The 24,725-nt window shown below is 44.8% G+C and overlaps 2 protein-coding genes across 3 annotated transcripts in view; both read left to right on the top strand.

Annotated features, from left to right (window-relative positions):
* caskin2b (CASK interacting protein 2b) overlaps positions 1-17,870 on the top strand; it is a 32,730-nt gene extending 14,860 nt beyond the window's left edge. The window contains exons 7-18 of one of the 2 annotated variants that reach the window (XM_078284755.1): positions 666-760; positions 3,511-3,628; positions 6,078-6,251; positions 8,601-8,737; positions 9,226-9,289; positions 9,492-9,589; positions 10,423-10,533; positions 11,382-11,498; positions 11,600-11,738; positions 12,196-13,914; positions 14,327-14,609; positions 15,557-17,870. In XM_078284755.1, the coding sequence (XP_078140881.1) occupies positions 666-760; positions 3,511-3,628; positions 6,078-6,251; positions 8,601-8,737; positions 9,226-9,289; positions 9,492-9,589; positions 10,423-10,533; positions 11,382-11,498; positions 11,600-11,738; positions 12,196-13,914; positions 14,327-14,609; positions 15,557-15,653 (3,152 nt within the window). In that variant the 3' untranslated portion in view covers positions 15,654-17,870. Of the gene's footprint in view, positions 1-665; positions 761-3,510; positions 3,629-6,077; positions 6,252-8,600; positions 8,738-9,225; positions 9,290-9,491; positions 9,590-10,422; positions 10,534-11,381; positions 11,499-11,599; positions 11,739-12,195; positions 13,915-14,323; positions 14,610-15,556 lie in introns of both variants that reach the window. The other variant, XM_078284756.1, reaches the window with a different exon arrangement.
* Positions 17,871-19,249: 1,379 nt separating this feature from the next.
* Positions 19,250-22,244, top strand: LOC139933422 (heat shock 70 kDa protein 1). The gene is made up of 2 exons (XM_078284446.1): positions 19,250-19,353; positions 19,733-22,244. Exon 2 carries the CDS (start codon positions 19,751-19,753, stop codon positions 21,668-21,670), a length of 1,920 nt encoding a protein of 639 aa, XP_078140572.1. The 5' UTR covers positions 19,250-19,353; positions 19,733-19,750; the 3' UTR covers positions 21,671-22,244.
* The last annotated feature ends 2,481 nt before the right edge of the window (positions 22,245-24,725 follow it).

Here is a 24,725-nt window from a genome sequence, read left to right on the forward strand (position 1 = left end):
TGTGTGTGCAGTCACATTTAGCCCCAGATTTGAGAGAGCTGTATATATGTGAGATTAGAGTGTATGTGTGTGTGAATTTGCGTGAGTGTTTGTGTTATCTGCTCTGTAATCCAGCATGCCTCAGTCTTTTGAAGTGTGTCTCTAAGCATGGGAACTCGGGGGCATAATGAGCACTTGTGGGGGAAAGAGCGAGCGGCTGCTTTAAACATGGAGGCTTCAGCGCCGAGACTTTCTCGTCTTGTTTACCAGGGCAGCGACGAGAGATGAATAACTCTTTTACAAAATCAGTCGACACGCGCCGCGGATTAATTATTGATGCGTCTGCCATGCAGTGGCTGCATACAGCAGCTGGCTCTGTGTGGGTACTGGGACACTGGGAGAAATGACTCATTCAGAAGACAGCCAGTATTGTGACTGTGGCGCTGCCTCGCCTCTTTAAATCACTGTGGGTTCGAGTTCTGTTCTCTTCCGGCTTAAAAAACAAAAAAAAATCTGTATCTTATTTTGGTAACTAGCGTTCCTTCCCTGTGTTTTGTTTTAGCTCCTGTCATCTTATCATATTCCCAAGCCTTTATCTCCTCTTTGGACGGTAAGGGAGGAGCAGAGCGAGTAAGTCATGACCTCCCCAAGGTAATTCTGAATGCTTCTGTGTCTCTGTCATCCAGATGCTACAGGCGTCTTGCAGGTCAGAGCTCTGAAAGACTACTGGAACCTGCACGATCCCACCGCGCTCAACATCCGCGCCGGAGACGTCATCATGGTGAGGAAAGAGACCAGAATAAAAACTTTACAAAATGGCTCTCATGACTCATACGCGACTATCTTTTAGTAAGATAGTCGAGGCGTTAACCGTTTGTTTAGAGCAGTTATTTCAGTTATTTTATTTTAGTTGGTTTCGTCTGACCATATGAGAACACGGCAGTCAGACTCCAGTTTGGACCAGAACAACCAGACCGAGATCTTGTTGAGAGGAAGGTCTCTTGATGCGTTTCCAAATCAGCCCTGGAGTGATCCGACAAGCGAGTTTTGCCCCAGTAGAAAGTCCTTTAGTACACCAAACTTCTGACCGATGTAGGAAGTGATGGCTCCCAGATAGCTGTGCTTGAAATTTTGCCTTGTGAAACAAAACAAAACCAGTGGGTAAAAACAACAAAGTAACAGCTCAAACCCCTGATCTGGGCCAAAACGAGGAAGGAGGCTAGGTTTAGAGCGAAGGTCAATACCATACCAATATTTTTGGATTGAAGGTGCCGAATTTCACCATTTTCATGCCAGACAATTTCGAAGTATTTATTATTATTTATTAAATGGATCCCCATTAGCTGACGCCTTGGCGACCACTAATCTTCCTGGGGTCCACAAAAAGGACATAATACATACAATACATAACATAAATCATACAGTTAAAAATGGTACAATCAGATACTTAGGTGTATAGTATCATTACAAACAATATACATTATATTTGGTCAGTATTCAGAAGTATTCAGTGTTTCCTCCAGAATTTTATTTTTCATTATTCAGGGTGGAAAAGCCTCTGAAACAGCATTTAGACCATCATTAGACTAAAACTCTCCACTGAAAGCCAGACTAATTTGTCAACTGAATTGTTTTAGGTATGTTAGCAGCTCCTTAAGGCAGGGTGAGGCAGGTTTCACCGCAGGTTTTACGAACTGACACTCCTGAAGCTGTTGAGTAATAAAAAAAAACAAGGAACCTCCATCTTATCAGAGGTGGACGACACCGACTGGCCGATATCCGACTCCTAATAAAAAGCCAGTAACTACAAACTGACGCATGCGGTTGAGCCAGTGGTATGGCACATGATAAAGGAGGCAAAACAAGCCGAGGAGTTTTTGATGTAATCGGTGATACATCAGACGCAGAGCTGCGTTCTCCCACCTGGGCTCGTTTCCTGTTTGAACTCCGCCGTTTGAAGTCGGCCTGAACCTTTGCAGTGGGAACAAGCAAGCTCCGGTCCTCAGGGTGATCGGCGGTCGACCGCTACAGTGAGCTGCTGTCTGGGGGGGGGGGGGCAGTCTCCGTCAGCTTTTACAAACAGGTGGAGACAAGTCAACTCCTACTCATCGACACACACACACACAGACACACCGCCGCCACCACACACACACCTTCGGATGAACTCTGTCCTATATCTACCCTTTGTGGATGGGAGTGTGTCAGTGTGGTTTGTGTTGCAGTTGAGCATGAAGGGTGGACACACTCGGCTATAGATTTGGAATGAATGAGTGGATTATCCAGTGGAAAATGTCACATTTGCTGGTGGTGGATTTTACTTTCTTTGGGGTTGGTTCTGTTGCAGTTTAGGGGCTCATTACCATTCATCAGGGTTTCCACTGCTCATGGGTCTTTTTACAAATGGGTCATTTTACAGGAATACACCAGAATGTATTTTTCAGAAACCAGAAACCAGACTGTTTACTCCCTTTAGAAAAACAACAAAGCGCTCCGACTTACTTACCGAAAAGTCGTGGAACTGTAAATCAGGTCCACAGTAGGAACCCTCATTTACATTTTAGATATTTTGCAGACGCTCTTATCCGGAGAGACTTACAATAGAAAAAACTTAAATTCCTAGATCACCAGAAGTTAGAAATAACCAAAAATTACGAGATCATATTCCTGTGACCAACGATCACGTAAGAGTGGAGGAAAAGAAAGAAAAGAAAGAGACCTTTTACTGTTTTGTTTCTGTTTTGTTTTTTTTCCTAGTTGTTGTTGCTACTCTCCTTAGTACTTTCATCACTGGGGAACTTTTGCAGATCTTAACTCTGTTCTCTTTTGTTCAAATTTCATCTACAAATGAATCACAGCGATCAACAGGAATTATTAAATCACCTGTAGGCGTACACAGCAGCTCGAGGGACATGATGGAGGTATTAGTGTGTGTGTGTGTTTCATGTTGGGACTCGCCCCAAGTATTAAATGTCTCACAACCAGACTGTACTGTACTTCAGATCAGGTGTGTTCCTTAATACTGGATTTACTGTATAAAAAAAAAAACACAGCCATTATTATGGGATGTTCTGTACTTGCTTCCAATTCCAATATCATCATCGTCATCAATGTCATTCACAGATGCAATAGATATGATACAGCTTGTATGATTATATATTTATTGTATAGTTTATCAATACTTAATAGTCTTACTGTTATCGTTCTCCTGGGTTTTGGCTTTTTCACCCTGACGAGAATACAATTCTGGGGAAAACACAGAATTTGAGGTAATTTTTGGAATGAAAATACAAAATAGTCACATTTAGATATATTGAATATCAGCACAACATATCGGATATCAGATAGCGGAAACTGTATCAGTCGAACTCCACTTCCTACCTCCCTGTATAACAGAGGGAGGGACGCCAGTGGTAGTAAAAGCCAATTAACTGGTTGGGGGCCCATTATGATCGCTGTTCTGATTGGTTGCCCCGCCCTCCCCCCTCCCCCTCCCCCTCCTCCCCCTCCCCCTCCTCCCCCTCATCCCCACAGGTTTTGGAGCAGCACATGGACGGGCGCTGGAAGGGCCACATTCACGACAGCCAGAGGGGGACGGACAGGGTGGGCTTCTTCCCCCCCTCCATTGTGGAGGTCATCAGCAGACGATCTGGTCAGTCACACACACACACACACACACACACCCATAGAGTGTCGGGCTCGTTCCTCAAAAAAGTAATGTTACTCATTACTTGGTACTCATTTCAAAAGTAATATTATTACTTTACTTATTAGTCCCGGGAGGAGAAATTGTTTACACTCGTTATATTACTTTTCCATCACTCATCCTCTCTTACTGTTCACACTGTGAGCAACTTGGTTGATGGGTCGCTCTTTCCTGACAGATTGTGGGCGGGGCCAGAGGTCTGCAGCTACAAAGTTTTGAACATGCAAATAGTGTGTATTTGCTGCTTTGGTATAGATGCTACCATTCTCCAAGCATCATTTTTGAGATGTTTATTCCTGTAGTCTTCTATCTTATTCAATCTGATTGGCTGTTGATGGACGATGACCGCTTGTTGACCATCAGGCTCGCTGACTGTTCACACAGCGGCCGAGTTTCCCTGGTCACTCAGCTCTATAGGAAATCAATGGACTTCCGGTGACTTCTTGTTTGTGTTGCTTTCAGTGTGGAAACATGTAAAACCAGGATAACTCAGCTGCCTCGTCTTTGTGTTTCTATATGAATAATCAGGAAAACCAAATAGGGTCTATCTAGGGTTCTTCTATCGCTCTATCAGTGATGCACACATACACACAACACATACACACACACACAATTACAGACACAAACGCATACACCCTGCCAGTTTCCACCAACCAGGTGTGTGACTGGTGAATGACACTGCTGTAATACACGCTCAACATTACATTTGCCTTTATTGCATAATTTGTGCCGTCGGCTGCAAAAGCAGGATTCATAACTTGTTGAGTCAGCAGCTGGCATACTGGAGCATCAGCACAGATCATTTGTACACACACACACACACACACACACACACATATATGTACATACAGTATTCTCTTGCAGGCTGATTCAATCACTCAACACAGACATGTCAGTACACTCACAATAGGATTAAGTCAGAAATGTCAGAGGAAATGACAGTGATCGTCACTATTTAGTCTGCTGTTGAACACCATGTAGAGACTCATTCCCTGGCCAGCCCACGCTGCACACTGCCAATACCTGTTAGATTAATACAAGCTGCCAGATCACAGCCACAGCACACACATATCTATTGATTGACACATATCTAACGCTAGGCTACCTTTGATAAGCGCTACAGTCCCTGACTGAATAGGCTTTTGACACTTTGGCTTGGACAGCGGAGACAAAGTTTGATAAGAACTCCAGTGGGATTTTGTTTGTTATTTGAAAATTACAAATTATGCCTCCGGGTAAAACACACAGGGAATTCTCCTAAGGTTTGTCTTATGCTGTGTATGTTGGGAGTGTAAAAGAAATGCATTGCAGCCAGGAAAGACATAGACAGCATAACTGAGGCCACACCGAAGTTCCAGATTTACTAAAGCGGGTACAAAAACCTTTGCAATGTTCAAAGTAAGCACTAACGGCTGATTTATGGTTCTGCGCTGAAGTGTCGCCGTTGCTGAGTGTGTCTGAGTGTCCAAAATAAGATATGATGAAATATCAGGACCACCTGCTACAAGAAATAAACTGACCAGATGAATCCAGACACTGACACACTCACTGGCACTGCTCTGTCAAATCTGATCAAGCAACATCGCCTGCAGATCGGGGCATAGCACACTTCAACACACTACACACTACAGCACTCCCACACAGGGAAAGGCTATGCTGTTTATTCCCAGTGTATCATTTAGAGAGGTGTATTCCAGTCAGGGAACATCAGGGGATTTTATGAATGGGTCACTTTACAGGAATACAGCAGAATGTTTTTTACAACTTGTTTGATACATTCTTTGCATCGCACAGGTTTCAGCCCAACTCTAACCAGATTTTTTAAACCCTTTAGAATAAACATCATTAACAAACCAGGAAGGAAGAACTTTTTTAGGTCATTGAAGCTCTCAGAATTAAGTTATTGAAAAGTCATAGAAAAATCGGTCGCGGTGGGAACCCTGCCTCATTCAGTTTTGGTCGGCTGCGAGAAAGGTTTGTATATTCAGTGTTGTTCATGTACATCTATATACTCTAGAAATCCTCATCCACTCCGAGGTAAATCCCCTCACCCCCTCGACGGTCGGTTGCATTGCCGCCCCGCTTCATTGCACTCGGAGCGGTGGAGGCTCTCATACAGGACGCCATGCAAATAAAAACAGCTCCAGTCCCCGTCTGTAGAGCCTTTGTTTGGAACTAATCCCCCATGCTTCCAGACCATCCCATGCTCCACTTCCTCTCTGTCTTCCTCCCTCCTGCATCCATCTCTCCATCCATACCATGTAATGATTGACCCTCACCTCCACCTCTAACCATCAGCTTGATAACCTCCTCCTCCTCCTCCTCCTCCTCCTCCTCCTCCTCCTCCTCCTCCTCCTCCTCCTCCTCCTGTTGTCCTCCTTGTCTTGCCCTGTAGGGGGCACCCTGTCCCGGCACGCCTCTCTGCCCACCCAGCGCCAGCAGCTGCTGTCCAGAGCCCCCCTCTCCTCCAGCCTCAGCTCCGCCCCCCAGACCGACGACTCCTACACTCTGTATGCCCCCCCCACCCACGTGGCGCTGCCGCTCGCCAACGGCCTCAGCACCAACACAGGTACGGACATACAGTCATACAGCCTCGTAGCGGTTTCTCAGAAGAATAACAAACAAAGCAGCCGAACGAAAGCACCTGCAGAGTCGGACCTCCGGCACCACGATCCGCAGTAAGGGCATGTTGCTGTGAACGATCACTCTCCAAACCCTGGGAATTGCTTTCACTGACAAAGGAGTTCCAAGGCACTCTTGAAGCAAAATAATTCAAAAGCCTTTAACATATTAAAACCAACTCTAACACATTTCAGCCAGGCAAGCTTCCACCAAACTGCATGAAGAACAAGATCTTTTTTTTTTGCTTCAAGAGCGCCATGGAACTCCTTCATTTTCCGCGAAAGCAAAAACGAAAGAGCACCTTCAACAAATGCCTCCTCAGACAGAAAGCCAGTAGAAGCACTCTCTATCCTCTCTTCTTTGTCCTTCCAACACACCTCACCCCCTCAGTCAGCCCCCCACCCCCCCATGACAGAATGCAGCCTTTCCCCCCGAGGCCCAACAGAGTGTTTGTGTCTGATAGGTCTGTCTCCAAGCTGCCTCTCTCAGCCCGGGTGTCCCCTCGAGGACATTTGGGTGCTCAGGAACTCATGCAATGGTAAGAGCCCCCCTAACGACAGCTACGTCTTGCCCCCCCGCCCCATAGCTGGCTGCCTAGCTGCCCCCCCCCCCCCTCCCCTTTACGCTCTGCCTTACCAACCATGTGTCATTCACTATGATGTCTGCTTCAGGCTGATCTTTAGGTCAGGATGCCTCGCTGCTAGTAATCCCAGTTGTTCTCCTCGCTGCTGCCACAAGGGGCGACACCAGTCCATCCCTGCTGTAGTTACTCAGACTGTCATACTGCAAAACGTTCTGCACCAGAAGCTGATTGGGGGCTCAGTGAGCCGTACTTAGTAACTCAGGGATCTTCTGGCTAGATAAAAGCCCTCAGTAGAACCTATCTTAGCACTCTGAAGACTCTCCCATCTACAAAGATTCGATAGAGCTGTATATATGTAGCTGTATCCCAGTGGTGTCAATTCACAAAGCCCTAAGCTATGGCAAAGTCCCTGCATCTAATAATTTGTGAAACAATGACTGATGAATGACGATATTATTTGGCCTATGTGATAAATTAGGCTGTGATCAGATAAGATGCTTTTTCTGATGTTCAAACACAAAGCGCAGTTGGGAGCATCTCTAGTAACAGAGAGCAAGAGCTCAAACTGTGCAAGGAGCATTACATCATTCACGTTGCTATGCAACACGTTTGACTTGGGGCTTTCTAATTAGCATTTGACTTGTGGGCTATCTAATTAGCGTTAGCTAACCTTAAGTCACAAAGGGGATAACATTGAAAATCAAAATGGACAAGAGAAAGTTAGCGCTCACTGTGCTTGCTCTTGAAGAAGAGGATGAGGACCCATTCTGGAGCGGAGGATGTGGGTTCATGACGTCCTCCTGGGGAGAATCGAGCACCGACAGATTTATCTTCTCCTCCAAGAGCTCTGCTTAGAAAATGAGCATTTCAAAGGCTATTTTCACATTGACGTAATGCACTTTGCAGCTAAATTTGAGACATATTCAAGTTGGAGTGACTAGGGCAGTGCTGCAGAAGGCACCAAGTCCAAAACAGCAGGTGCATAGTTTGGAGGATCTGCGACCACTGAAACCAACTGTTTAAAAAAAAAAAAAAAGCATCTTATGTGATCATGGCGTTATTAGACAGATTCACACAGCTTAAAGAGTAGCAAAGATAAGAAGAAATAGATTCCTGTCGATTTTGCTTGACCTTTGCTCTCCATTTTAATGATTAAAAACTACAAGATCAAATATGGACACCCATGCTGTACCAAACCCCACCCCCACCCCCCTCCCCTCCCCTCCCCTCCCTCTCCCCTCCCCAAAGGCTGAAGCTCCTGGCTGTATTACTGTCATTGATCCACCCATGCCTGCAGCTGTGCTACCTTGCTACACCACAACCAATCCTCCTCCACAGCACAGCTTTTATGGCAGTAAACAGTGCCTTGCCCTTCACCCAACCCCACCCCACCCCCCCCCCACCCCCACCCTTTGCCACTGCAGGCTTGTTGGCCCCATTCTCTCAGCCTGGCGTGACTCACCAAAGAGCCACTTCTGCCAGCTTCGTAGAGCCTGATGTGGATTGTCTTTGTTGATGTGAACGTCTGTGTCAGTCGAGAGTCAGATGGGACAGAGCAGGAAGGAAGGGGGGGGGGGGGGGGGGAGGTTCGATGTACTCGCCCTCCCTCCTGGACCTCTATGATTTTATTTTTGTCTCTCTCACTCTTCTTGACCCCCCTCCATCCCTTTGTGTCCATCTCATCCCTCCCCGTCCCTCTCTTCCTCCGTCCAGCTGGAGACAGGAACAGTGTTGGGAGTACAGGCAGCGTGGGCAGCACCCGCAGCGCCGGGAGTGGACAGAGCACCGAGAGCAACAACGCACCCAATGGACTCCACCACAACGCGGCTCACCACGACTCTGCCAACAAGGTACTGAATAGACTGAGCTCGGAATAGACTGATACGTCTGTTTGTCGATATTGACCTTTTATTAAATATTGGGGCTGATGTTGACCTTTTATTAAAAATTGGAAGGAAATCAGTGTCGTCCTCTGATATGATGATATGATGCAGTCCGTCATATTTATTGAATAGTTGATCAATACTGCACTGGTTGTCTATAGGAAGCCCTTAACCTGCATTGATCTAATGCAACATTATGATCAGACTCCACAGTCTGCATGAATGTGTTTTATTATTTTCCTGGGTTTAAGTGGAAAGTTTTAGTGTGTCCTGTTCTAAATGTTGTTCCCTTCCATATTGGCCTAATATTAAGCTATTGAAGTTCAGAGAAGTGATTGTTTTACAACATTTCATGTTTTATTTTGTGACTTTATTTGTGACTTAATTCCTGTCAGTACACTGCTCTGCTTAAAGTTCATTAACTCTTGAATTGCCCTTTTTATTTTCCTGTGCAGCCGGCGCCCTCTGCTGGTGATGCTGGACACCCAGACTCCAGCAAACAGCCTGACCAGCCTGCAGGTACTTCACCTTTCTTCACCTTAACTACTGTTGTTTCATAAAATATAGTCTAAACTCTACTTGGACATGATGTCCAAGTAGAGTGATTTCAGAGTGACACTGATCAACTGATTTTAACAAATGCTACAAAACCATAAAAGTGATTCTGATTTTGATCCCGCTCACTGATCTCTATGATCTCTATCTCCTGATGTGTTGGTAGGAGGAACACCTCGGAGGTCGATGGTGACCATGCAGAGGCCGGCGGAGCAGGGCTTCTCCCAGCAGTTTGTCCGTCCTCAGCAGTTACTAGAGGGCAAGGTAAGGCTCACTGCCGGGCCTTGTAACTAGACACCTTGATTATACATACAGTACCAGTCAAACAGTCGAGACACCTCACTGAATGCACAATGTTTTTCATTATCTTAAAGCCATTTTGATCTAAAGGCTTCTGCTTAAATGCTTGAAATTTGTTCCTTAGACAAATATGAATAGTGAAGTTGATCCTATGTATGAATTTCTTTCCAAAACCTTTGCCTTTCCATCAAGGCAAAGGGCGGCTACTTTAAAGAATCTAAAATATAAGATAGTTTTGATTTGTTTAACACTTTTTTGGTCACTGCATAATTCCATTTGTGTTATTTCATAGTTTTGATTGATACTATTATTTTAAAATGTGTAAAATAGTAAAAATAAAGAAAAATGTGGTGTATCAAAACTTTTGACTGGTACTGTATATATATACATACCATTCACAAAATTTGACAAAAGAAAATACACAATACAATTCAGTTACAGACAGCAACATACATTATGAAAAGCAATCACAAACATTAAGAAAATGTGAAATATAATTGCTTTGAAATAACTGAGGGGGTTAAGAAATTATAATTTTGAAGTGCTTTGCGGTCTGTTCCATTTAGGTGCGTAACAGAAGCTCGTCTCACCAAGTGCAGAATTTAAATCTAACCAGTCCTGTGATCTGGTAGCTACAATACCAAAAACTCTCAGTACCTATTGTCACTGGGCCTGTACCGAAAACAAAATGTAGCCCTAGCATATCCCTGTTGTGTAAGTGTATGTGCCATGTGCCATGTGCCATGCAAGTATAGAATGATAATTACAGCAATTGTATTGTCTTGTTTGTCTTGAAGGATGCAGAAGCCATCTACCAGTGGCTGAGTGAGTTCCAGCTGGAGCAGTACACAGCGAACTTCATCACCGCTGGTTATGATGTTCCCACCATCAGCAGAATGACTCCTGAGGTGCTGCACAGATACTGAAATAACGATTTACTCTGTGTATCTAGCTAAGAAGAATCACAGTGCGATTTATTTGTATATGTGTATAGAAGTGTAGTTGGAACTGGTGGTTTGAACCTGGTCGTTTTTGGAATAAGGATTGACTAGGGTGGGAGAGAATAACATGCACACTTAATGTTTTCTGGCTGCAATTTCTGCTTTATATGCAAGAGTTAATAAACTTGATTAAATTAGTTTGCATTGTATTTGTAAAGTCAAATTCATATGAGCTTACTGGTAGGTTAATGAAATATGAAAAAAAGGGTGGTAATGCACAGCAGTGTAGGGGAGCTGCTGGCTAACAGGGAAAACATCAAAAACTTAGAGGTAGCTGCACACTTATAACTCTGTTTCAGTGTTAAGTCTTAATCAGGGAAAACCTGATGAAGGCACAAAGCGCAAGGCAAGGCAAACTTTATTTATATACTGTAGCACATTTCATACACAAGGCAGATTCAATGTGCCTCACATAAAACACAAAAATACATTATTTGTCAGGTAAAATTACATTATCAACTCATAAAATGACATTAAAAAGAAAGAAAGAAAGATAAAATAGGTAAGTAAGAATAATAATAACACCTGTTACATCCAAATACCAAGGAGTGTTCTTTTGTTAAGGCCGCCCATCTTGACTATAAAGCGCTGTGGAAAAACCTGGTAGCTCCTAGCTGGAGATGTAGATCACTTGTGCCTCGTTCATTGCTGTCATAGCAGTCAACTGTGAGTCAGTCGTAGCTGTGTCTGCACTAATGTGCTGACGAATTCGTGCCACTGTCCCCGCTAATGTCTTGTGTCATGTGCTGCTGCAGGACCTGACTGCCATTGGAGTCACGAAACCAGGCCACCGCAAGAAAATCTCCATCGAGATAAGCAACCTGAACATCCCTGAATGGCTGCCTGAATACATCCCAGTGAGACTCTTAAATGTTTGTGTACATATATAGCATGCCTACACATCAGCTTCACTTTTCGATATTGTGATACGTCAACTGCAGGAATCTCACTGATTATTTCTCCTCTCTCACAGTCCGATCTGGTTGAGTGGCTGAGTGCCATCGGCCTCCCGCAGTACCATAAGAAGCTGTCAGAGAACGGCTACGACTCCATCAGTATCGTCAGAGACCTCACCTGGGAGGACCTGCAGGAGATCGGCATCACCAAGCTCGGTACGGGCAGATCAATGAGTGGATCCAACAGTTTGGATTAGTGTTCTACAACAATTTTTGGCAACAAGATCAAATAAATATGTCTGTGGTAATTAGGGATGCACCGATATGTTTTTTTGTTTTTTTTAGGCTAATACGATACCCGATATTTTCCCACCCATATCGGCTGATACTGATATGCATTTCTGTAAGAATTTTAGTACAAATGTGAGTGTGAAACAGGTTAAGCTTTTCAGACAAGTGGTTTTTGAACAAAAGACCATGTTAGTTTTATTCTGTTGCTAATTTGACATTTGTATTAAGTGACACACACTCCTAGAAAAAAATGTCACAAAAATTCCAATTCCACAATTGGCCAAATATCAGCAATAAAACAATATTGGACCAATACCAATAGTCTGCCGATATATCAGTGCATCATTTCTTTTGTTTAATCCCCCCCCCCCCCCCCCCCCAGGCCACCAGAAGAAGCTGATGCTGGCGGTGAAGAAGCTGTGTGACATCCAGCGGGCGATCCTTCAGGCTGAAACGGGCCAAGGAACGCTGCGACGCAAAACCCCCGGAGCGCTCCACCTCGTCACCATCGAGCCGCCCGACTCGTCTGGGGGCGAATGCCCTTCGCCTCATACCCCGAAAATGCTGACCTTCCAGGACAGCGAGCTGAGCGCCGAGCTGCAGACCGCCATGACCAGCCACTACGGAGGCTGCCAGGAAGGCCTGGCCATCAAGAACGCTGTGGGAATGTCCCAGAGCCAGGAGAGCATCGACGCCCGATCCCGAGGCTCCGGACGCTCCCAGGACCCCCCCACCGCCTCGGTTACACCCCACAGCCGGTCCCAGGAGAGCCTGGGCAGCGCCAGCCTGGACGGCAGCCCCGCCAAGGAGAGGAACATTCCAGAGGGCTGGGACCAGCGGCCGCTGCAGCAGCAGCAGCTGCCCAAGCAGGTGCCTCTGGGCACGGCCACAGTGTTCAAATACCCAGCCATCCCAGCCAAGCCCAAAGCCCCGGGGTCTCTGGGCTCCTCCCCCCACGGCTCCCCGGCGCTGAAGGGCTTCAGCTACCTGCACTCTCACTGCGGCTCCACCGACCTGGAGCGCAGGTCACCCGCCAAACACCAGGACTACGCCCTCACCCTGAATGCACCCAAGAAGCGCACGCAGAGCCTGACCCGCTACGCTCTGTCGGACGGGGAGCCTGACGAGGAAGACGAGGACTCCGCCGCTCCTTCTGGAAGCCTGCCGTCCTACGCCACCCTGACTCGCCGACCCGGCCGCAGCCACCTGGCTCGATTACAGTCCAGCCCAGAAAAGAATGGCAACGTGGGACGCAGTCAGTCATTTGCAGTGCGTGCTCGAAAAAAGGGTCCCCCTCCTCCCCCACCCAAGAGACTGAGCTCAGTGAGCGGCAACACCAGCGTTGAGCTGACTGACAGCAGCACAGCGCCATCTGCTGGCGGGGTGGTGACAGACAGCCCAGGGAGTGTGAGGAGCATCACAGCCTCTCTGGAGACCTCCGCTGAGGGGAGGAGCCCCCTCGTCTCCAAACTAGACCTCCTCCAGCAGGAGGAGCCGCCTCCCCCCTCCCTCCCCCCTGCAGTCCAGGAACCCAAAGAGGCCGCAGGAGTGAGGAGGAGGGTGCAGAGCGAGTGTATTCCCGTCCAGAACAGCAGCGCCGACCCGGACCGGGGGGTGAAATCTGACTCGGAGGAGGAAGAATCAAAAGGTCAGGGGCTGGAAGGCTCCTCCTCGCCTCAGAACAGCTCCAGTGAGTGCATCCCGTTTGCGGAGGAGGGCAACCTGACTATTAAACAGAGGCCCAAGGTGGGAGGGCCGCCCAGGGCCGAGGCTGTGGTCGAGCCTCCGGACAAGCAGGCGGCCAAGAACCTGGAGGTGCCAGAGTTCAACCTAAAAGAATCGGACACAGTGAAGCGCAGACACAAACCCAAAGACAAAGAGCAGGGGGGCGGCTCCCCCACCAGGGAGGGAACCGAGTCGGAGTCGGGCAGCAGCCGGCCTCCGTCCCAGAGCCAGGAGGAGGTCAGTCTGAGGATCAGCGAGGCCGGCCTGGAGCGGCTGGACACTCCTGCTTCAGGATCCCCCGTGAAACCTCCTGTCTCCCCGAAACCTCCCGCCACCGCCCCCAAACCTGTCCGCCACAGCCTGCTGGCAGCACAGGGTAAGATATACACATCTGTAGTTAAAGCTGCACTGTGCAAGGTTTTTAGGTCAAAACACACCCGTCACATCAGCCTGAATCATGAAATGGGGCTGCAACAGAGAACAGCGTCCCATTCCATCTAACTGAGATGCTGTAGATTTGCCCAATTGGCCCAAATTCAATTCTGCTGTCAGTCCGGTCACTGGCAGGAAATCTTCTCCACACAATTGAAACTCCAAAATCTAAAAGTGTCTCCTAAACAGCAGTTTGGGCCTGGCTTCTCCTCCTCCACCCCAACACACACCAAGAAGATAACGATTAGTTTACAGATGTCACCTTAAATTCATTTTCTTTCTCAAAATTCAAAGAGTTACCAATATATAAATGCAATATTCTGCATTTCAACTTGTTTTTTACCGGTCTCCAGCAGCAGCGGCAGCAGCCTCGTCCCCAGGTGTGACTGTCAGCGTGGTGCAGAGCGTGGCCTTCGGCTCGCCGCCCACCCCCACCCACGCTCCCCCGCCGCCGGCCCCTCAGAGCCACCCGCCGGCGGCAGCGAAGCCCCAGGTGTGCGTGGTCGGCCCGGGCCTCGGCCCCGAGGCCTCCGCCGGGCCCGTGGTGGTGCAGCAGAGGCTGGATCAGACCAGCACGTCGCTGGAAGCCGCTCTGAAGGCCGTGGAGAGGAAGCTCACCCTGGAGGACGGCTCCGACGGGTAAGAGATCAGTCTGGATTCAGATCTGCTGTGTTTCACATGTACTGTATGTACTGATGCAGCTAGAAAGGAACTCACTCTGCGTGTTTGGTATGTATGTTATCTACACTGGTAAACTGAACATATATGATCAAGTGAATAGTTCTTACAGTGCTTGTCTACATGCCGACACACTTTCTCTACATGTGTATGGCCTTCTGAAGAGCTGCTAATGTGAACACAACACACATTTCAGATGGGTATATAAACTGTAAAGTCAAATTTATTTTCTTCACATTCACTTATATTCTTATTTGTTATACATTGCATATATCTTAATATTTTTAGAATTTTTCCACTTACTTCACATGGCATACATCAGTTCATTTTTTTGTACTTTTAATTCATACATTTCCACTTGATATGCCCTGGTGTTGATGCCCCATTTTCAGTTGCATTATGTTTAAATACCCCGCTCCATTTTTCTATATTCTTACCTATATTCTATTTTTCTTTGCTATCCTATTATTACTGTTTACTGCTGCTACAACCCAGTTTTCCCCTCAAACTTTCATTAAAGTTTCATCTCATCTTGTTTCTCTCTGCTACATCGCTTTTCGGGAATTATAACACAGTAATTATCAGAGTTAACAGAGTTATCTTTCACATTAGTATTAAGATTCTAAACTATAAAACATGTATTAGATAAAAGAAAAGTTGAGGCCTTTCTACAGTACATTACATTACGTCATTTAGCAGAGACTTCTGTCCAAAGTGACTTACAATAAGTGCATTTTGTCAACAGTAGTCAAACCAACTGTATATCACAGTCTTTATCAGCCTTCAGAGTTTGTTTTTGTTTGTTGTTAATTAAGAGTAGAAGGGAAGAAGATAGATACACGACAATAGTTACAATACCTTTCTAGGTATTAAATCCCAAATTTTTCTTTTTGCCTTTTTCTCCCCAGCGGAGCGAACACAGTGAAGTCTGCAGGGACCATTCTGGACGACATCGGCAACATGTTTGATGACCTAGCGGACCAGTTGGACGCCATGTTGGACTGAAGCCTCTCTTAATTCCTAATTCCCCGCAAAAAAAAACCAAAACAAAACCAGCCCATCCACCCTCACCTCAGGAAGTAAAACGACAGACAGAGACAGACGGAGGGGTGCTGGAGCGACCTCCCCCTCTGACCTGGACGGTGCAGACAGGTGCGTTGGTCAGCTGAAGGAGGGACCTGACACAACAGAATGAATCGACCCGCTCTGCGTTAGGATTTTTTTGCCACTGCCGTCTCGTTCCCTCTCTCCCTGAACACCAGCACTTAACCCTGCTCCACTGTGCTTCTTCTTCTTCTTCTTCTTCTTCTTCAAAAACAGGGTCTTTTACTGGACGTTTCCAACACAAGTGACACTACAGGGCGATCAAACACTACGATGTCGTCGGATCTATCTCCGATAACCCGAGTCGGCCCGTGACTCGACCTTTTTAAAGCATCTTCCTCCGAGATTTTATTCCTTCCTCATGTCGTTGTGCCTTCGTTCCACGTCTCGACTTGTCAAACATGAACCAGGTAGACTAAAAAAAAAACAAAAAAAAAAAACAGCGGTTCATTACCAGCCCACTGTGAGGAACCATTCCTTGGCAGATTATTATTATTATACACTAATATTGTACTATGAAGCTCTATCTGTCTCTCTTTTGACATATTCACTATGTCTGACCATTTCAAATTTTACCTTTGTAATATTTTCCATATTGAAAAAAAAAACAAAAGATCCATTTTATACCAAGTGATGTCGACCATCTTCTGTCTGTGTCTTCCACACGGCTCGGTGCCAGTATGTTTGTGCTCTTAAAAAAAAAAATGATACATACTTTTATACATGAACATTTATAACCTCTGGGTTTATGAAGCTATGTAAAACATGTAAAAGTGCTCAATGATATTGTTTATACAAAGGGAAGAACACCTTCGCTTTACAAAGCATGTTGTCATTTAACACTGTCTATATGGAGTTAGTAGTTGTTTGTACAGTGGAAGATGGCATGCCAGATGTCAGTAATATACATACTATTTTTTTGGAAAAGTATTCATTTTAATTTAGTCAGACTAGTATTTAAATTAGAGTTATCTAAATATGTATATTGTATACTAGAGGTATATACAGGAGCGGATATTCAACCAAAGTTCTTTGTACAGTTTTTTCTCCTCAGATATTTTCAAAACATTTTTCCACAAATATTTCCTTAAAAAAGAAAATGCAGAATCCTGAGTCGTCATCTTTTCTCGTTATTGTAAGATGAATGAAAATGTTTCTGAAATGTTATTTTACCTGGATATGAACTGTAAGAGGTTTCTGTTTCCGTGTCCGGCCTGCGTTGTATGGATGTAGTTTCCATATTTGGCATGCAATCGCTGTAATGCGTCAAGCAAAGAGAATGGTGTCAGTGCTGTATTTTTAGTCTCTCCTATGGACGTTTTTCATTTTGTAATCTTGACTATTAACCCTGATGTGTTTGGTTTGTCCTGTGAATGTGTGAGTGGGATTCTCTGCCTTGGATTTCCTTTCTCTGTGAAGCTCAGGAAAATCCCGCCTCCAAACACCGAGCGGCCGGTCGGCCTCCGCTTCGGCCGACTCCTTCATCCTCTTCGCTGTGACTGAAGGTGTTTGTCCAAGCTGAAGCAGACTGACAGCCAGGCTGAATTTGCCTATATGTAGTGACACCTTGGAGACTGAATGATGATGTGTGGATCAGGGTTTGACCGATATGGGTCTTTGAAGGCCGATATTCATATTTTGTGCCAATATTCCAGATGTTTTGACCATTTTCATGCCAAAAAATCCCAAGTATTCAGTGTTTCCTGCCAGAGTTTTATTCTTTTCAGGGTGGAAAAGCCTCTGAAACGGCATTTAGACCATCATGGGACACTAAAACTCTCCACTGATAAGAATAGTAATACAACATATGTTAATTGTGTGGCATACAGTCAAAATGTCGCATTAGAATCAGTTCAGGTTAAGGTCTTCCTAAAGACAACCAGTGTTGTATTGATCAATTCAACAGTAAATATCTAATCAATCAAACTGCATCATATCAGAGATGGACAACAGTGACTGGCTGATATCTGATTTTTAACAAAAGCCCAATATCGGCCCCATATATCGGTTTAACCCTACTGTCTGTGTGTGTGTGTGTGTGTGTGTGTGTGTGAGATCCCCTGTCCTCGTCAGCTGTATCATTTGTTTACAGTTAACCATTAAATATTTGCCCTCTGACCCTGCTGACTCCTCCTGTCCAATAACAGTTTGTTCTTTCACAGTCATGGTGATATTTATCAGGACCCATAATGCAGCTACAAGCCGCAGTTCTGGGGCTGAACCCAGATCAGCTGGGAGGTCTTATGTCCTAAAGGTCCCTAACACCCAGTGTCTCCTGATGAAGTGTCCCAGAGCAACACACTGGACACACACAGCATACACACTCTTTAAAAGTCAACAGATAAACACCTCAACAATATTTGACAGAATATTGCAATTGCGATTTAAACTGTGATTCATATCATCACAAGTGAACACCTTGTTTATAAATCCAGTTTGGACGGCCCTCTCTCTTAAGCAATTAATTGCAGCCTCTGCTTTATTTACTTTTTCGATTAATTGTTCAGTTCTACTGTAGAGCAATAATAGCTAAAGATTATAGCTGCTAGCAGCAATATGGTGGCCAGGAACAGCTTAGCCTTTGGTCATCATTACTTGTATTATTGTTGCTATAGTTGTTCTGGTTGTGTTTTGATCTACTTTTTTGTTTTGGGCCTATTTCTTTTCTAATTTATCCAGTTCATTATTATATTTCATCATTATCACAAGCTTTGCTTTCCCTTACATATTTTCTTGTTATTTGAAGATTCATGAATTAATTGTATGTTTTTATCTTCTTGTTTTTTACCTTTCTTGAATGGTTAAATCTGAGGGTTAAACTTTCCCTTCACAGTAATTGTATATTTTAGTTCCAGTGTAAAACTAAAAACACAAAAATAGTTATCGTAAACTGTTTTTGTTGGACCATCATCTAAAATTTATAAAATACAAAGACCAAACAAAAGTATTTTCCTTGAGCTAAAATAATGTCTGGAGACCAGAGAAATACATAAGTAATAAATACATAAGTAATGAATAAATACCACGAACAACCAAATCATTGAGCTGCTGTGAAGCTACAGATGAACACAGATCAATAACAGCCTCTGGATGAATACAGTGAAACAATGAATCACCATAGAAACACAGTGGAGAAATAAAGGTTTCTGTCTGGATCTCTCCAGGTTTTGCTCCACGACTCCAGATGGATCTGGAACATTGCTGTTACGTCATCAGACCGTGAGCAATACTGCTCGCGCCTCTCATTGGCCAGTAATGTGTGAATCAGCTGCGTCATTTAGTCAGAGTTAATACCGGAAATAAGACGGTTCTGCTTTCAAAATAAAATGTGTTAATGTTACTCAATTTACTTATAGTACATCTTCGTCAGTAAGGGTTTTATTTTGAAAGTAACAACCGGAAGTTATAGCTTTTATTCAGGCTGGCTTGACAGTGGTGTGCGAAGCGTCTAGAAGCAGCCAGAAACCGTCCAGAGGTATAAAGCAGCTCGTCAGAGAGCAAAGGCAGCAAGTCGACCAGATCCCACAGCGCAGAGGATCAAGAGGAGAAGAAGAAAACAAACCCTCTTCCTTTACAGGACAGACACTTCTAACAGAGCAGAGTAAGTACAGGCTTCATTTGATTTGGGATCTTTTCTTTAGTGGGATGATAGACTATGTTTGGAAGTTAATACTTTAATTTTAAGTTTCATATTTGGTAAATACATCATAGTGTATGGCCATAAATTAAGCACAGAATTTGGATGAGAATATTTAAAAAAAAGTAACGTTAGCCTAATCATGCACATGAGAAGTATAATAGTGTGTTTTGTGGCTAGTTGTGATTAAAATAAACAATATTTAAACTAACCCTATAATGTTAAATAATACTGTAGCCTGTGAAATGTATACTGTGAGTAGGTGTTCATGTGTTGTAGCATGGTAATGTCATTTTTAGTTCCTTTAATCCTGTTGCTAAAATGTTCTTCCATGTTTTCACAGGCAGCCGTCTCCAGCAAGATGTGTGCAGCTAAAGGTGTAGCGATTGGCATCGACCTGGGCACCACCTACTCCTGTGTGGGGGTTTTCCAGCACGGAAAAGTAGAGATCATCGCCAACGACCAGGGCAACAGGACCACCCCCAGCTATGTGGCCTTCACAGACACCGAGAGACTCATTGGAGACGCGGCCAAGAACCAGGTGGCCATGAACCCCAGCAACACTGTGTTTGACGCCAAGCGACTGATCGGAAGAAAGTTTGATGATGCGGTGGTGCAGGCAGACATGAAGCACTGGCCCTTTAAGGTGGTCGGAGACGAAGGGAAGCCCAGAATTCAAGTGGACTACAAAGGGGAGGAGAAATCCTTCAACCCTGAGGAGATTTCCTCCATGGTCCTGGTGAAGATGAAAGAGATTGCTGAGGCCTACCTGGGCCAGAAAGTGTCCAAGGCGGTCATCACGGTCCCGGCTTACTTCAACGACTCCCAGCGGCAGGCGACTAAGGACGCAGGCGTCATCGCAGGACTGAACGTACTGAGGATCATCAACGAGCCCACAGCAGCCGCCATCGCCTACGGTCTGGACAAAGGCAAGTCGGGAGAACGTAACGTCCTGATCTTCGACCTGGGAGGGGGAACCTTCGACGTGTCCGTCCTGACGATCGAGGACGGCATCTTCGAGGTGAAAGCCACGGCTGGAGACACTCACCTGGGCGGAGAGGACTTTGACAACCGCTTGGTCAACCACTTTGTGGAGGAGTTCAAGAGGAAACACAAGAAGGACATCAGCCACAACAAGAGAGCCTTGAGGAGGCTGCGCACAGCGTGTGAGAGGGCCAAGAGAACGCTGTCCTCCAGCTCCCAGGCCAGCATCGAGATCGACTCTCTGTTCGAGGGCACCGACTTCTACACCTCCATCACCAGGGCTCGCTTTGAGGAGATGTGCTCCGACCTGTTCAGGGGAACATTAGAGCCGGTGGAGAAATCCCTGAGGGACGCCAAAATGGACAAGGCCCAGATCCACGACGTCGTCCTGGTGGGAGGCTCCACCCGAATCCCCAAAATCCAGAAGCTCCTGCAGGATTTCTTCAACGGCAGGGAGCTGAACAAGAGCATCAACCCGGACGAGGCGGTGGCTTACGGCGCCGCCGTCCAGGCCGCCATTCTCACGGGCGAAACCTCGGGCAACCTTCAGGACCTGCTGCTGCTGGACGTGGCTCCTCTGTCCCTGGGTATCGAGACAGCCGGAGGAGTCATGACACCCCTGATTAAACGCAACACCACCATCCCCACCAAACAAACCCAGACCTTCAGCACTTACTCCGACAACCAGCCCGGGGTCCTCATCCAGGTCTACGAAGGGGAACGAGCCATGACCAAGGACAACAACCTGCTGGGCAAGTTCGAGCTGTCGGGAATCCCACCTGCTCCGAGAGGGGTTCCTCAGATCGAGGTCACCTTCGACGTCGACGCCAACGGCATTCTGAACGTGTCCGCGGCGGACAAAAGCACCGGCAAAGAGAACAAGATCACCATCACCAACGACAAGGGCCGACTCAGCAAAGAAGAGATAGAGAGGATGGTGCAGGACGCTGACAAATACAAAGCTGAGGATGAGCTTCAGAGGGAGAGGATCGCCGCCAAGAACTCCCTGGAGTCGTACGCCTTCAACATGAAGAGCAGCGTGCAGGATGACAGCATGAAGGGCAAAATTAGCGAGGAGGACCAGAGGAAGGTGGTGGAGAAGTGCGACCAGGCCGTCGCCTGGCTGGAGAACAACCAGCTGGCCGATAAAGAGGAGTACCGACACCAGCAGAAAGAGCTGGAGAAGGTGTGTAACCCCGTCATCAGCAAGTTGTACCAGGGAGGAACGCCTGCAGGCGGCTGCAGGGAGCAGGCGGGACCCGGCTGCCACGGCCCGACCGTCGAGGAAGTCGACTAAAGAGACTTCAGACTCTGACACTGATCACTATGATCACTACAGTGGCTTCAAACTCACCTTTACCTTCATGACTCCTGTTTCTCACTTTTATCCTTACTGTATTTGTGATGTATAAGTTGTAAACAATCTGAATATTTAGAGAACTGACTGTTGCAAATATTTTTATTCATGCATTGCTGGGCATTGCAATAAAATTGACTATGAAATAGAATTTTTGTGGTCGTTTCAATTTCATCTATATCAGTGGTTCTCAAACTTTTTCACGTCAAGGACCCCTAAACTGACACAAATTAGACCATGGACCCCCATCTGATAAGTTTTTTGCTTTTAGATGTTTTATTACAGAAAGTATATGAAACCCATGACCAAAATAGTCCTTCATTCTGTCATTGTGTCACTTATGGATGGAATTATAGTGAAAATAAATTATTCCCCTTTTTGCTGGGGACCCCCTGGAACCCCCTCAAGGACCCCTGGGGGTCCCCGGACCCCACTTTGAGAACCACTGATCTATATAGTTTTCATCATATTTTTATAATTTTTCTTCATGACAATTAAAACAATGTCCACATTTTTTGGTTATCAGAACTTCCTTGAATGATAAAGACAATAACCTTTCTGATGTCTGAGCTGATTGACTGACTAACAATGATGACCAAGGTCAATGGAAACAAGTCTTTCCACTCAGTGAGGAAGGTCTGCAGCAGCTGGTGAGACTATATGACATGGGACCTTTACAGTGAGATTACAGCAGTGCTGTGCACAGACTGTAGGGGTGAAATTCTCTTAAAAGGGAAACTCCTGGACTGTCCTGGTGGCTTCAGTTCCTACCATGTAACTGCAACGTCTTTGGTTTGATATCGGCCTTGAAACTTCATTCATTGTTTCACTGTATTCATTCAGAGACTCATTAATCATTAATTAATCTGTGTCATTAATCTGTGTTCATCTGTAACTTCACAGCAGCTGACTGATTCGGTTATTTGTGTTATTTATTCATTACTTAGACAATTACAACAATGTGAAAGGAAAGTTAAAAAACAGGCTTAGTTAAAAAACTATCTTGGAAATATAAAAAAACAAAAAACAAGGAGGGTAGAAACACAAGTAATTAATTCATGAGTTGTCAAATAACAATGTAGTATGTAAAGAATGATGAAGTATAATGAACTGAAGAAATTAGAAAAAAAATAAAGTAGTTCAAAAATACATCTAGAACAGCAAGTATTGCTAATAACAACTACACTACTACTATTACTATTAAAAGTATCACTACAACTACTAATAATCCTTATTATAATGATTTATTGATATAGCGCTGTCAAAACATTGTTACAAACTGCTTTATAAACAATACATATTCTTACTGAATAAATTGAACTCAATGCTCCAGTTGAAGTACTATGGCGACATCTAGTGGTCGTTCTGTGTTCTGCAGTGTTTATTTTCAGGGTCAAGTTTCCTAGCAGATACATTTCCACACATACAAGTCAACATGTTTAACTCCCTTTGTGTTCTGATACACGCCTCCTCTTGTTTGGTAATGAGAACAAGCACGGCTGTTATTCTCAGGTGGGATGAGGAAAGGAATATTTGAAATGAACAGCAGCACAATGAATTCAAAAAGCACTAAGTGTCGGTCATTTTTAAACCCACCTGTTACAATCTATCAGCAGTGGTGATGCTGTCTTTTGTAGGAAATGCAAATGACTTCGTATTCTGTGTTGGACTGTTTTGTAATCCCAGTATAGTGTGTGTGGTCAATAAAATAACTGCCTCTTCTTTTTCTTTTTCGGAATATCCACCTTTTTTTGGGTATTACAGATGTCAGATTTCAACAGGTTCCTCATTAAATTAACTTCCTGGATATGTGGATAATTAACGGACGTCATCACTTCTATATGAAACCGACAGATCTCACACACTCAAAGTTATGACGCTGGACACAGAATGGAAAGACAATACTTGGGTCTATGTGTGTTAGAAGAATGATTTCTTCCACTTGGCTCTCCATTGAAAATGTTTTTGAGCGGAGGTGAGTGTGGTTCCCTGAGAGGCCAAAACAGGTGTTGTGACGTTCATTTTTTGATCTGAAAAGTGAAAATGCTCTAAATTGGTTCCTTGTATGATCACCAATGCTGTGATTACCAGTGCCATGTTAATTATACACTTCACTGTAACTCTCATCAGTAGAGAGGTCAGTATTCATGTCTTCATGAGGAACTAATCCAACATGTATCTCATGTTCACAGTCTGTGATCCAGTGGGGGAAAAAGTACTCAAATCTTTTACTTTTACTCTAATACCATAATGGAATAATACTCCAGTAATAGTAAAAGTTCTGCATTCAAAAGTTTACTTGAGTAAAAGTATAGAAGTATTAGCAGTAAAATGTACCGAAGTATTAAAAGTAAAAGTACTGCATTAACCTGTAAGAAGTATTTTAATGTTGTCGGTCTAACTGCTCCATATACTGTTGGGGAGTTTAAACTCTAAAAATGCAACATATTTTATGAGCTTATTGTATGTTTTGCATGTAAAACCTTATTCTGCAGAGTAACTAGTAACTCCAGCCTTCAGATAAATGTAGTGGAGTAAAAAGTACAAGATTTCCCTCTGAAATGTAGTAATTTCTATAAGGCAAGAGTATTCATCATCTTCAACATCTTCATCATCACCATCATCCTTCTTGTTCTTCCTATTTATTATCATTGGAATGGCTCTGATGACAACGGGCCTGATAACACATGATCATTCTGGGATCGCAGGAATATTTTGTAATATTTATTGTGGTTCTAACCTCATAAGTATTTGGTTGCTTATAATATTGACTATTTAAAAATGTAAGTTTCCTCCCTGTTTTTTCTCACTATCTTCTATTGGTTGTAATTGTGGGATATGTCATGTTTTAAGCCCTCCGTGCTCTATCCCCATTTACATCCAAGCCACTGCTAGATCCTATTCTTTGCTGCTGTAACGGCCCAATTTCCCCACAGGAATCATTAAACATTAAAACTGCTCAGCATAGCGAGAGTCTGGATCAACTCAGAGGCGA

The sequence above is a fragment of the Centroberyx gerrardi genome, chromosome 7 (genome assembly GCF_048128805.1).
Source record: "Centroberyx gerrardi isolate f3 chromosome 7, fCenGer3.hap1.cur.20231027, whole genome shotgun sequence".
Lineage (NCBI taxonomy): Eukaryota > Metazoa > Chordata > Actinopteri > Beryciformes > Berycidae > Centroberyx > Centroberyx gerrardi.